The sequence below is a fragment of the Camelus ferus genome, chromosome 17 (assembly GCF_009834535.1).
Source record: "Camelus ferus isolate YT-003-E chromosome 17, BCGSAC_Cfer_1.0, whole genome shotgun sequence".
In the NCBI taxonomy this organism is placed as follows: Eukaryota; Metazoa; Chordata; class Mammalia; order Artiodactyla; family Camelidae; genus Camelus; species Camelus ferus.
Window position 1 is genome coordinate 43,614,433 of NC_045712.1, and position 14,517 is coordinate 43,628,949.

Consider the following 14,517-nt stretch of genomic DNA (forward strand, 5'->3'; position numbering starts at 1 on the left):
TTTCAAGCAATCGGATAAGGTGAGAATAGGTCAGGAAATAACTAAATTAATGGTCAAACAAACGCACTGGCAGAAAGGTCCAGGACTCAGTGTCATGCAGGTTTTCCTCACGTTCTATATGTTATTCATTATAATGGTAACACTATGTTATAGGTACAACAATGCCAAGGTGCATCTGCATTTTAAATTCACTCCTAGTGGAGGATGTTTTTATACTGCATCTTGTAGCATTATGGTATGTTTGGAGCTAGGGATGCTGTTGGTGGCTGGCAAGCCCAGAGCTTATTTATTGTGATGATGCTGTGAGCATCGGCTGCTAATGGCTCATAGGCTCTTTTTCAGAGAACTGTTCTCAGTCAAAGGGGATCCTCCTTGCCTGGGATGTCACACCCCCACTGCCTCCTGGGGGCAGCCGTGGCCAATGACTGAGTGGTAGGAACAGACAAAGGCCAGCCCCTCATCTCAGGATGGGGCTACTGTGTGAAACAGGGCAGTCTCTGTCCGAGTTCCCCATGGGCAGGTTCAGTGTGATGCCAGCTCCAGCAGTTCCTTCCCTTTCCCTTCCTGCTTCTCTCATTCCCCTTTTCCTGAGGGCACTTCCCGTAACAGATCACTTTCACAACAATGTCTGTCTTGGGCAATCCCTGTTTTAGGGATTCTCACCTAAGAAGAAGCCATTATTATTTCCCCCAGTGATTGCCACTTGGACAGTTCGAAAGTAAATGATTCTTTGAATGTGCGGTGACTGCATGAGGAAACTTGAAATTTTAGGCAATGAAATCCAGCCTTTTTGCTGAATATTTGTTTAGAAAATATGTGCCTATTTAATACCATGTTTTCTAAGGGAATGCCAACTAAAAAAATTTAGTTAATTTAAAAATAGTTTTGGACACCAGGTATCTGGCAGTAAACAACAGGATGGAATCTCTTGGAAAAACCTTCATTGATGGGTGGACTCGTGCACTGAGTTAGTTATGCTAATAGTGCATGTTGACCTGTTTGAGTAAGATGCAGATTACCAGGGGGAAATTTCAGTGCTCTCCTGAAACGAGTCTGTAGACAGCTAGTTCAGAGTAAAGACAGGGTGCCACAGATGGAATACATGCAGTGGATGCACAGTGAAGACGGGTGCCCCACCCTGACTCCCACTGCCAAGGCCTAAGGGTGGCAAGAGTGGACCAGCCTGGTGGAGGAAGTGTGTTCATCTAACCAAGCATAAGAGGATTCTCCTCATCTAAGACTGGGTCTTGAGTCCTGCTGACTCAGCACTGGGGCTGATAGGCCCACCTGACTGCCTGTTTCTCTCACGTCTCCACGAAAGATTGGGTTGATCAAATTTGGCTTGCACAGACAGGTGACTGCATTTTCTGGAACAGGATTGTCTAAGGAGGTGACCTTAATGGCTAGCAATGTCCTGGAGGCAAGACTCAATTAGCAGGAGGACATGCCACACTGCCTGCTTAACCCAAGGGGCCCGGGAGCCAGGTCAGCAGTGGAGGAGCAGTCTCAGGTGTCCAGTCCAAGGTCAAGGGCAATGCTGGCACTAGGGAATGAGTGAAGGAACCAAGGAAACCAGAAAGAGATGGGCATGACACCATGCACAAAAATAAACTCAAAACTGCTTAAAGACTTAAATATAAGACAAGACACGATAAACCTCCTAGAAGAAAACATAGACAAAACATTCTCTGACATAAATCTTAGCAATGTTTTTCTAGGGCAGCCTACCCAGGCAATAGAAATAAAAGCAAAAATAAACAAATAGGACTTAATTAAACTTACAAGCTTTTGCACAGCAAAGGAAACCATAAGCAAAACAAAATACAGCCAATCGATTGGGAGAAAATATTTGCAAATGATGTGACTGACAAAGGCTTAATCTCCAGAATATATAAACAGCTCATACAACGTAATAACAACAAGAAAACCCAATCCAAAAATTGGCAGAAGACCTAAACAAGCAATTCTCCAATGAAGATATATAAATGGCCAACAGGCACATCATAATTGCTAATTATCAGAGAAATGCAAATCAAAACTACAATGAGGTTATCACCTCACACCAGTCAGAATGCCCATCATTCAAAAGTCCACAAACAATAAATGCTGGCGAGGCTGTGGAGAAAAGGGAGCCCTCCTGCACTGCTGGTGGGAATGTCATTTGGTGCAGCCACTGTGGAAGACAGTATGGAGATTCCTCAAAAAACTAAAAATAGGACTTACCATTTGATCCAGCAGTCCCACTCCTGGGCATATATCTGGAGGGATCTCTAATTCTAAAAGATACATGCACCCCAGTGTTTATAGCAGCACTATATACAATAGCCAAGACACAGAAGCAACCTAAACGTCCATCGAGAGATGACTGGATAAAGAAGCTGTGGTATATTTATGCAATGGAATACATCTCAGCCATAAAAAAGAATAAAATAATGCCATCTGCTGCAATATGGATGGACCTAGAGATTGTCATTCTAAGTGAAGTAAGCCAGAAAGAGAAAGGAAAATACCATATATTACATATATGTGGGATCTAAAAAAAAAAAAGAAAAAAAGGACACTATGAACTCATCTACAAAACAGAAGCAGACTCAGAGACGTAGTAAACAGTCTTATGGTTACCAGGGAAATGGGGGGAGGGATAAATTTGGGAGTTTGAGATTTACAAATGTTAGCCACTATATATAAAAATAGATTAAAAAACAAGTTTCTTCTGTATAGCACAGGGAACTATATTCAATATCATGTAATAACCTTTAATGAAAAGGAAATATGAAAACAAACAAAAAAGAAAGATATGGGCACGGAATGAGGCTGGGGTGCTGGTCTACTTTTACTGCCACTTTCTTGCAGCCAGTATTCAGCCTCTCCACCTCTGAGGCCCAGGCAGCCAGGTGAGGCACAAATGCGAGAGCTGGTAAACCCAGCTCCGAGTGTCCATTCCCACTTCCAAATCCCAGACAGTGCGCCAGACTCCGTTTACTTTTAAACAAAGATCCATCAGCTAGAAACTGCACAAGCGAGATTTGATTTTTCTGAGCCATCATTATCTAACCTTTGGTTCTCTGTGGAAAGGAAAAAAAACCTCTGCTTTAATATATTCTCGGGAATGTCATTCTAAGGGGATAACAGCAGGGGGGTCTTTCCCTAGAATCTAGAGTGTGAAGATGACCTGTGGCTTGAAGGAAGCAAATCTCCAGGTGGTTATGTAGAGACAGGAGGTTGCCTGAGGAGTAAAGAAAGGGCAGATCAGCTGCGCTCTGCTGTCACAGACAGAAGGGCCTGCACGGTTTCACGAAGGGTAATGTGCATCCGTCTCCTCTCCACCTCACTCCTCTTCCTCCCCTCACCGCCTCCCTCTGCCTTTTCTCTCTCCCTGTTCCCCTGAGTCTACCATTTGGTTTCCTTGGTTTTCATCTTTGAAAAGATGCTTATCTTGTTGACTATTTTTTTCTGTCTCTTTCTTAAGAGAAAAAAGCAGCTACCATATATATTTAATTCTGAGAAGAGGAAAGTAGAGTGAAATTCTCTTTAACACAAAGCATGGTTTTTGGGGTGATTTTCAAAACAGAGGCTTTCAGCCTCATTGCTGTATGTACTTGGGGTGCACCGGAGTCCTCTCTCAGATCATGCTTGTGACACACCTTGGATATGAACTCATTTCCGTTACTTTTTAAAACGACACGGGCTGTTTGCCTTTTCACAGTCGTCACAATGAGATTTCAGAGACTCATCATCACCCATTTAAGGGTTGTGAACAGCACGGCCTTGAAAAGTCCTGGTGGGAACTCACGGGGAAGTTGAAAGTGACGCATCAGAGTCAGAAGCTGCTCAGGCAGACGGAGAAACCAAGCTGGAGGCCAAAATGCCTAAGCGCTCCGAGCGGGAGACGTGATGAGCCCCTGTCCCCGCCACGCTAATGGTCAGATGCTGGGTATCACTTCCGGGTGGAGAAGCCACAGGGAAGGTGGTCGCGCTCCAAGACTGAGGAGCATCTAACAGACCACAGAGGCTCAGTTGTGCAGAGGCCGTCCCAAGCCCTGTGGCAGCCTGGATTACTGACGTCCTTCCCCTGCCCTTTGCCAGGTGGCTTTGCAGTCCCTGCTCCTTCTCCATCCCTGGACATGGTGGAGTGCCAGCAGAGTCCCACCTCCAGCCCGAGCCCCAGGAAGCTTGTGTGCTTCCACTTGTCATGGGAAGAGCACGCCCCCGCTAGCCCACCGGTCCAGGGAAAGCGTGAGGAGGTATGGGATAGAGAGAAGACCCAGTAACTGAGCTCGGTGTGGATCAGCCAAACCCCAACTGCTCTGAAGATGCTTGGACAGAGTGAAAGAAAGCAGCTTTAAGAGCTGGAGTTTCAGAGTAGATATGAGATACTACAGCATTATTTTCCAGAAATCCTTGACCGACCCAAAGCACTGATCCTGAATGTGGCTTGTTGGAAGGAAGAACATGAATGAGAGTGACTAGAAAATGCGAGTGTGGACAGATAATGGTTTTCTGAAGATGCAGACAGGCCTTGTGGGTAACGCTGCAAAAGGGGCTGACGTTGCTCCCCGTTTTCAACACCCCGAGACCTCAAATGGTCTCGGCCAAGGATGAAGGGAACCACAGAACCCGCCTTCCTGGCTGCATTGGAAAGTGCCACTGCTACTCTTGAAACAACTGGTTTAAATTCATTCTGGGTTCCACCCAAATTCCCTTTATGGTTTCCTCCATCTGTTTGGTCCTTGGGTTTGCGACACGGGACAAGCAGGAGGGTGTAAACTGTGGATGGCATCTCTGTGGGTGTTACTCCCAGCAGCTCATGGTGTCCTTCTAGCTGGGACATTATAGAGGCCATTCTCTCCATCTGGGTACAGCCTCTAAGACGCTCTGGCTCCCACCATTTCTCTGAGGTACCATGAGTGATCCTTCCCAGGATCAGTTATAATCCCCATCACAACTGTCCTGCCTTCTTTAGTGCCTCCCTGAGGTCCCCTACCTTCCGTGCCTGCTTATCTGGGTCATGCACCTGTAACTCATCAAGCCACAGACCTCCCCCTCCAGGTGACCCCAGGCAGGCATTCCCACCCACCGTGGAGTTGATGCTATGATAGTCCCCAACTGCCCAGCATCCCACGGATTATCTCTCTGCTAACTGCCCTTGGCTAAAAAGAGCTGCTTTGTTCAAGATTCTGCCCCCACCCTAGGGGCCGCCCATATCTGGTGAGAGGTAATGCTGCGGTACAAAGCTCCAGACATCTGACCTCAATGCAAGATGACTGTACATGGCTTTAGAGCTCTCCGGGGATCAGCTGAAGGCTTCGTTACAACCACATACACCACAACCCAACTCCCTCTGCCCAGCCCTGCTTCCCTTCCCTCTGACAAATATTGTTCCCTTAAATGCTCCCAAACAATCCTCCTGCCTGTCAGTCTCTGAGGCTCAGATTTGTCCACCGGGACCTGGACCCCAGTACACCCCTCTTACCTGGCTTTCCATGGATGTGGGGACCTGGAAGGGGGTTGGGGGGAGGCTCACCTACGATCATGTGGTTGCAGACGTCACAGAAAGTGGGCTTCTTGAAGATGTGTTCCTGGAAGGCGTGGGCCTTGCCGCCGCCGCCTGGGTAGAGGCTGGCCCTGGTGGGTGTGGACGTGAGGCTTCCGGGGACCGGGAGAGGGCTGGAGCCGGGGCTGACCTCAGCCAGCGGGTCCGCCTGCAGCTTCCCGTCACTGTTGGTTCCCTGGAAGAAGTTGTCAGCACTTTTGCTCCGTAAACTCTTGGTCTTGAAGGAGAGCGATCGTTTTAGTTTCTGGAGCTGCAAAGCAAAGACAGAACAGACTCTCTTATGATCAGTCAATCATGATCAATGGCGCAGACTCCCGCTGTGCGGGTGAGGCCCGCTCCACGCTCTGCTCTGTTCCCGACACCCTCAGCCCCCGAGGAGGCTCCCACGGGCCCTGTGTGAGCCTCCCACTCCACCTGCTGCCAAGCCAGGCTGCAGAAAGAGGTTCTGTCCCCTGCCCCTCCTCCTTGCCTCCCTGCTTCAACCCATGTACTGTCAAAATAGTTCAGTGCGCTGGGTTTTGGACACCAAAGATTATTTTGTCACATAAATACAATGTAAGCAGTACTATTATGTGATATGCAACTCATATTTAAATTTTGAAAATCACACTAATAATATATTTCATAGCATTTAAAAAATCTGCTTTGGGATTTAATTTAGGATTAGGCATTGCTTTTAGTTTTCATGTATTTTTTTAAGTCTCATTTTATTTGGAATAGTGTCTCAGCTTTTGTCTTTTGTGACATCTTTATTTTATAGAATACAGAACAATTGTCTCATGGAATAGTCTTCAATCTGGACTTGCCTGGAACTTCTTCCCAAGTGGACACGGATTACACATTTTTGAAAGAAGCACCACAAAAGTGATGCTGTGACCTTCTAAGTATATCAGGAGGCAGCTGATGTTGATTTATGATTTTGTATTTTGTATTTTATACTTATTTGTTTGCCTGTTGATGATCTGACTCCCAAACCAGAATGTAGTCTCTATGAAGGCAGAAAATTAGTACTGTTCTAGTAACTTCTGTCTCAGAATCTCAGACAAAGCCTGGAGCATGACAGGTGCTCAATAAACATTGAAAGAATGAGTCCATATGTGACTGACTGACTGACTGACTAAAACTCAAGCGCACTTCCCCGCCAGAAGACCTCCTCACCGCAGCACCCTACAGAGGATTCTACAAAGATTTCGCTAGCCTACATTTTCTTGAGCAATTACAACTTAAAGACACCGTGAACAGATAGGATGAGGCCTGTAAAGACCTCCTTAGGGCTCTCAGGCACATATTTCCAAGGCTGGCCCAGGGACACGTTGCCGCAGAGCACCGAACGCCGCACAGAGCAGGGAGCCGCGGCGCTGCTGGCTGCGGGGGACACGCGGGGTTGCGCGGGCAGGTCACTCCAGATGGCGCTCGCTGTGGGGGGGGGGGCAGGCTGAGGAGTTTCGCAGGCGCACAGACTTCTCCATACAGTCGCATCAGCCCCCAGAGCACTAGGAAGGTTCACCTCTACTCATCAGCTCTCCAGAGCGAGACATGACTGAGGACTCCTAGAGTCTCGTGGATAAAATTCTCCACTGGTGCAGAAGAGGGAGTGGGAGTGTTAAAGGTGGAGGAGAAAAACAAGGTGGAGGCTGGCTGAAATGAGAGACCACGGCTCATCTTCCCAAGGCAGGTTCTCAGCCCAGGGGTTAGGGCTTCACTGGCGTGTTTGTGGATGGAGGCAAGGGGGAGGCTGGTGGTGAGGGTGAGCAGAAAAACAGTGCGTTAACTATCAGACTTTCATTCCACTTTCACTGAACTGAACTTTTATTACTGAAAATGAGACTCTTATGAGCAACAACAAAAGCCTTGACATCCGCTCAAACATCTGCCCAAAATGTTGTCAAGAGGCAATGAACAGAATTCCAACCAACCACGTTAGAAGAGAGTGACAGGAGAAAAATAAAGCTGACAGCTGAAGGCATCCCCCTGGGTTCGGCCTACTTAACGAACTGGTGAGCCTATCCCCCACTGAAGACTTAATTGCATATACTTTATGTAATTAGTGGCAAGATCAGAACTTGAACCCAGGGGAAGTATATCGAGATGGAAAAGCAGGAAGACCCTGCGCTCTCCTCCCCCAAACAGCACATCAAAACTGCAACTACATGTAGAGCATCTCTCACTGAGCACAGCCAGAGAACTAGCAGGACAGCTCTCCTACCAGCAAAGCTGTGAAGTAAGAACCACAGGGAGTCTGGTGGAAGGGGTGGAGCAAGCTAGCTGGGACCCACAGCCCTAGTGGGTGACTCAGAAGAGGAGGATACTGCAGGCTTGGGGCTCTTCCCTAAGGAGCCACAGATTCAAGCCTCATATTAGGCACTCCAGGCCTGGGGTCTGGCACCAGGAGGATGAGCCCTCTTCACTGGTCTGATGATAATAACCACAGGGGCTCATCAGAGGGCTGTAAGAAACTGAGACTCTGCTCTTAAAGTGTGTGCTCACAGGCTTGCTTGCTCCCAGGACCTGCCAGGGCCACAGCAGCACGACCCTTCTTAGCCTGCACTGGCCCCTGCCTGGGTGGAGACCACCATCACATGCACCAGGGAAAAATGGAGCCAGCCCAGGAGTGCTGCTCCGGCCCTTGGGCTGCGGCCATGCCCCCAACCAAGGTGGAGACTGCCATTCCTCCAGGGGGAGGCCCAACGTCCTCAAGACTCCTGTTCCAGCATCTCAGGTCCTGGTCCTGCCTCCTAGTAGGGCGGCAACTGCCACTGAGCCTAGGAGGAGAGCCGTGTCACACTTGGCTCCAGCTCTCGTCCCTCCAACTCCAGCCCCACCTCCCTCCAAGGCGGCAGCTGCCAGTACACCCTGGGAGAAGGTGCAGCCTATACTCACTTCAGATTTCCCACCAAAGCCACAGGAATTACCATATGACCCAGCAATTCCATGCCTGGGGGTACAGCTACAGAAAATGAGAATACTACTTAGAACAGACATGTGCACCCCAATGTTCACAGCAGCACTATTTACAATAGCTAAGACTGGAAGCAAACGAAGTGTCTGTCAACAGACGAATAGATAAAAGATATACATATACACACACACATACATAAATGAAATGAAATATTACTTGGCAATCAAAAAGAATGAAATCTTGCCATTTTGGACAACATGGTGGACCTGGAGGATATTATGCCTAGTGAAATAAGTCAGACAGAGAAAGAGAAATTCTGCATGTTTTCACTTATATGTGAAGTATAAAAAATAAAAATAAATTAGTATATGTAACAAAACAGAAACAGACTCATAGAGAACAAACTAGTGGTTACCACAGGGATGGGGGTAGGGTAAGATAAGTGAAGGGGATTAAGACTTTCAAACTACTAGGTATAAAATAAATAAGTTGCAAAGATGTAACATACAGCACAGGGTAGATAGCCAGAATTTTATAATAACTTTATGGAGTATAATCTATAAAAATACTGAATCACTATGTTGTACACCTGAAACTAATATATTATTGTAAATCAACTATACCTCAATTAAGAAAAACGGAGCTTATAAAAAAAAAAAAGAAAGAAAAACGGAACTTGAACCTAAGCTCCTGAGTCCGCCTCTGGAGACATTGTCCATACCCTGGTTCAGCTATTTTGTATTATATTAACTCAAGAAAAACTTACTTAGGTCTTTTAAAAAGTGGCTAATGGAGTAAGTCAATTTATATGCTGAATCCTTTGTGTATTTCATGCCCTGGGCCTGATCCTTGACTTTTCATTTTCAAAGCACCACAGAACACCTCTAAAGCTGCACATTAGATTTATAGGAACGAAGCAAACAGTTTTCAGTTTAACAGCTTGCAGCTTTAAAGGCAGCTTGGAGAATCAGAGCAGCAACTAGACTCTCAACTCTGTTTAAAGCCTCATTTGATGCTTTCTCTGGTTTTAACCATCTAGCTAAAGATAAGGGGTACGTTCCATTTCTTTTGTCAAATGAACAACAGATTTGCTTCTCTCAGGTGATTGAGAAAAAAAATCCCAGAGTTAGATTACACCAAATCAGGCGGAGGGGGGAAGAACTACTGATTTTAAACAATTTTAACTGATTAGTCCTTAGGTTTTAGAAAATTATTCTGAAATTTTCAGTTCAGCAGGGCTTAGAATTACTTCTCTATGAAAAAGCAACCCAGTGATAAATTGCATAACCTGTTTCTTTTTTTCAACTTTTTGTTTAAAAATAATTTTAGTCATACAGAAAATTGCAAAATAGTGGAGTCCCCATATACCTTTCAACCACTTTTCCCTAATGTGACATAAGTATAGTAAATTGACTGTAACCAGGAAGCTACCACTAAAGCTGTCAGCTCATCTACAGACCTTGTTCGATTTTGCCAGTGGTCTCATAATGTCTTCTTCCTGGCCCAGGATCCAATCCAGGATTCCACATTGCACTTAGTTATGTTTCCTTAGTCTCTTCAATCTGTGTATCAGGTCCTCAGTCTCTGTCTTTCATAATGTCAACCATTTTAAGGAATACTGACCACTGTTTTGTAGAACGTCCTTCAGTTTGGGTTTGGCTGATGTTTTCTCACTATTAGACTGAGGTTATGTATTTTTGTTAAGAACAGGGCAGAAGTGATGCATTCTTCTCAGTGGAGCATATTAGGAGGTACCTGATGCCAATATGTCCCGTTACTTATGGTACTCAATTTGGCTACTGGGTTAAGGTGGTATTTGCCAGGCTGCTCCAAGGTAAAGTTACTATTTTTCTCTTCATAATGAACGAGTTTCACACGAGGGAACTACTTTGAGATGATGCAATATCTTGTCTCTCATCATGTATCTGTCCTCTAATTTCAACATCCGTCGATGATTCTTGCCTGCAAAGCTTATTAGCAGGCGTTTCCCTAATGGTGACACTCTATTTCCGTTATCCTTCCATATTAATTAATTAGCCTTGTACTACAGAATTTTCCTCTTCCGTATTGTTTATTTATTCCATCAATTATTTATTTCTGTGAGTATGGATTGGTGGATATTTGCTTTAATCCATGAGGTACAGTTTATTACTACTGTGATTTACTTTGTTGCTCAAATTGTCCCAGGTTTGGTCACTGGAAGCTCCTTTAGGTTTGAATCTGTGTCGTTTCCAATTCACCCCTTTTATCTTTGAACATTTCCTTACTTTCTACAACTACAAGGCTCTCCAGCCTTATCTTATATTTCCCCTGTTCTAGTCTTGCAACCAGCATTTCTCCAAGGAGCCCTGGTTAGTTTTACAGGGGGAATGGTACTTATGACTGCTATCTGGGCACCAGATGTACTCACTGCTACTGGGGTGTCTGACTTGAGCTGTCTCAGTGGACAGAACTGGGAAATATATTAATGAGGACTCATACGCCCATATCTGTATTTTTATATCAACCTTTCTGTATCACTGTTAAAGGCCATGAGTTTATACTGATGCACTCCCTTATTCATTAAAACTTGTCTGACTGTTCCCTGGTTGACATGGTTGGACTATAAGGACAATGTCCTTTAAACTACGGCCAAAGGTGAGGGGACAGAAACTGGATATAGGACAAAGTAGAGACACTGGAAAAACCTGAGCAGTGGGGAAGCTACTTAGGAGGACTCATGCAGTCACTTAGTAAATGCTTTTTACATTAAGCGGGTGGGAGGACCTTTTCACTTCAGCAAGTATTTATTGACTGCTTGCTGTCATCTATTTCACTAGGGACAAGGAGAGGCAATGACACGCCCCTTGTCCTGAAGTTTCCATCTCCCTCGGGGAGATACGTGGACAGATCCGTGATACTCATTTTATAGCACTACACTCCATCCTGTGACTGAAAAAAAGAAATAAGAAAGTATGGGAAATTTAGCTCATTATTTAATTGCAGTCTAATGGAGGTACTAGATTCATTAGTTACTTCTTTCAATGGACAGTTGACTGTTTCTACTATTTTCCTAATGCAGAGACCTGCATTTGTTCACCAAAATCCACTTTCATTTTCTTCCTGGGTGTACGGCTTGATGACATTTCCCAAAACTCTTGGCAAATAAATGAAGAAAGGGGACTTTGTTCTTGCTCACTGAACATAATACAACGATATGTCTCACTTGTGAAACGAGACGCGAGGGCTGCACGCGTGCCTGCGCCATCCCCTCAGCCCCTTGCACATCCGTGGCAGGACAGACGGACATGGAGTGGGTCCTGCTTCAGCTGCAGAGGCCGTGCCAATGCTCTCGAGGATGGCACAGCGCCATCCTGCAGGGAGACGAGTCCTTGCAAGACTACAAGCAGAGAAGCTGCGCTGCTAACCTAGCCCTGAAACCCACGTGAGAGAAAAATCAGTGTCTATACTTATACTAAAACATTTGTCGGGGTTTTTTGTTAGAACAGCCTGTCCTTACTCTCACCAGTATGTCTTCTAGTACAAACGATGCTGGAGTGAACACTGTGTACATACATCTTTGAAAACACGTGCAAAGACAGCTAAGAGCTATCTTGCTAGAAGTACATCTGCTTGGCCATCTATGTATTTTTAGATTCACAGTCCATTGATCGGTATAGGAGAGTGTGTTTTTCTCCACACCTTGGTCCATGATTGTCATTATTAATTTTCAAAATATTTGCCAGTTGGGAAAAAAATGGTTACAAACTTTAAAACTTTCAATTTCTTAGTTATCAGTAGGGATACACTTCTTTTTTACATGTTTATCCGCTAATTTATGTGGCTCATGTGAGCAGAGACCCACTGCTCAAGATTTAATCATTTTTCTAGTAGGCTATAGATCTTTTTATTGTTGTGTAAATGCCGTACGGATTTATAAAAACTTTGCCATTTGTGTGGCAAGAGTTCTTCTCAGTTTGTCATTCATCTTTGACTTCACTCACTCAACATGTTTATGGAGGGTGAATTTAACATTTTATGGAGTCAAATCGATCAACGATGCTGCTGTGACTGATAATGGGCGGCGTTTATGGAAGACTCACCGTCTGTTCGTTCTACGTGGTCCCCGAGGTTCTCGTGTCAGTCAGCTAATGCTCTGTCCTTACACTGACCTCCCTTCTAGCTCAAGATGCAACTCAAGGACGCTACCAACATCCAGCAGGATACTCGAGGCGTCACAGGCGACTCTTCTCACTGCGCGTACGCAGACGTCCCCGATGTCCTGACAAACTTTTCATTTCAAAATGAAAGAACATAAAACACAAACCAGTAACATGGTGCCTGTGAAAACTTCTAAAACATAAAATGAGTAAATATGATATCACTCAGGTAGTAAAGGAAGCACATAGTTATGAAAATGTCTACTACTGGGATAAAAAGTAAATTTTTTTATATGCTCTACTTTGTGCTTTCAATACATTTGGAAAAATGAAATCTCTGCTAAATAAGATATGAAAGCTGAGATGACCAAACTCAGTTAGAAAGGAAGTGATCTGTTAAGGAGGGTTATGGAAAGATTTTGTAGCAATGAGTAATACCGGAGTAAAATTTAAAATGGGAAAGGTGAAAGCAAAAAAGACCAGCTCTGCAGCCAGGGGACCCTGTGATGTGGGAGTAGTTTGAAAATCTCTCACAAAGTACAAAACTTATTGTAAATAAAGAGTAAGTTGAAATCCTTAGAGAAGATAATATGAGAAGAGGATATAAAGAAATAACTGGATCCTGAAGACTTCCGAGTGACTGGAGCAGAAGCATTATTCAAAGATGAGAGTTCTTGCACTAAATGAGGGAAGAAGGCCGAAATCTGACCACGAGGGAACCGCTCTGTGTCGGGTCAGCCAGTGACAAGAGACGTTTGCTTGTCCTGCCAGTAGACTCAAGTGTCCTGTCAGAACGGCCAGGTGTCAAAATAAAAGAACATCCAAACGCACAGGCAGGAAAACAGGTCATCCAGGAAGAAAGAAACCTTACACTCACTCAGGTTTCTCTTCTACAGTAAGAAACAGTGTAAGACGGAGTTATGACCCAAGTATTCTCAACCCAGAGCAACTCCAGGAGCAGAGAAAACAGAAGCATTGGAAAATATGGAAAACACGAGGCATAAAAGGGTTTGTGCTTGAAATAATTTAAACATGGTTAACTTCAAATGACTAGTATAAACAGTTCACGAAGATAATTCACCTGTTATAAATACTTAATGAAACACATGACACATAATTTACAACAGATGACATGTAATTTAGTTTTAATAGTAATAAAAATACCGCGAGTTATAGTAACAAAACACAAGCCATGAAGGGATGGGGGGTTGGGAAGTAAGTCAGGTTGTGTTAATTTCCTCATTTTACGTGGAGAAGTGACAAGGGGACTGCAAAGGTACTGTCATAGAGAAGAACAAATCTGACTCCTTACTGGACCTGTTTCTTTTACTTTAAGCTTTGTATTCTATGCTTTTGCTACAAGTTAATCACTAAAGGGATGTTGCCTAGAGCTTAAAGTGCACATAATGGCTCATCTCTGAGAACCCTGCCTCCCATGCCTGAGCATTAAGCTAAAATACCTTTGTTTAGTTCACAGGAAGCATCCTGACCAGGTCCACCTATGAATGGCTGCAGGAAGAAAGAAATTAACACACCCCCTCCAGAGTCTAGCTGGAGCCAGGAAATATCTGCAACAACTTACCACCTTTTTTACTTTACCTCTTCCCCCTCCTCCCCCTTTCCCTCCATAAAAGAATCTAACATGCAAACCTGGGTAAGATGGTTCTTTGGGACACTAGTCTACCATCTTCTCAGATAAAAGCAGAAGTTAAAGAAAATCATAAAATAGATGAATTCAAAAACTATTTTATTAAAAATATTACGATAGAAAAAAAAAACCCTTCACTTAGTCTCATCAAGAGAAGCAGAAAATGCCTCCACTAAATACACAAAATGAAGAATTTCAGAGGAGATATAATCACTCCTTCCTGGGCTTAGCCGCCACAGTCTCAGTTCCTAGGAGGAGGGTGCAACTTCGTTGGCCA

At 44.6% G+C, this 14,517-nt stretch overlaps 1 protein-coding gene across 3 annotated transcripts in view; it reads right to left on the reverse strand.

Annotated features, from left to right (window-relative positions):
• The window catches only part of STAC (SH3 and cysteine rich domain), a 198,787-nt gene that overhangs the window by 64,546 nt on the left and 119,724 nt on the right, over positions 1-14,517 (reverse strand). For all 3 annotated transcript variants that reach the window (XM_032459291.1, XM_006188360.3, XM_032459292.1), the window contains one exon: positions 5,525-5,804. In XM_032459291.1, coding sequence (XP_032315182.1) covers positions 5,525-5,804 — 280 coding nt within the window. The remainder of the gene's footprint in view (positions 1-5,524; positions 5,805-14,517) is intronic.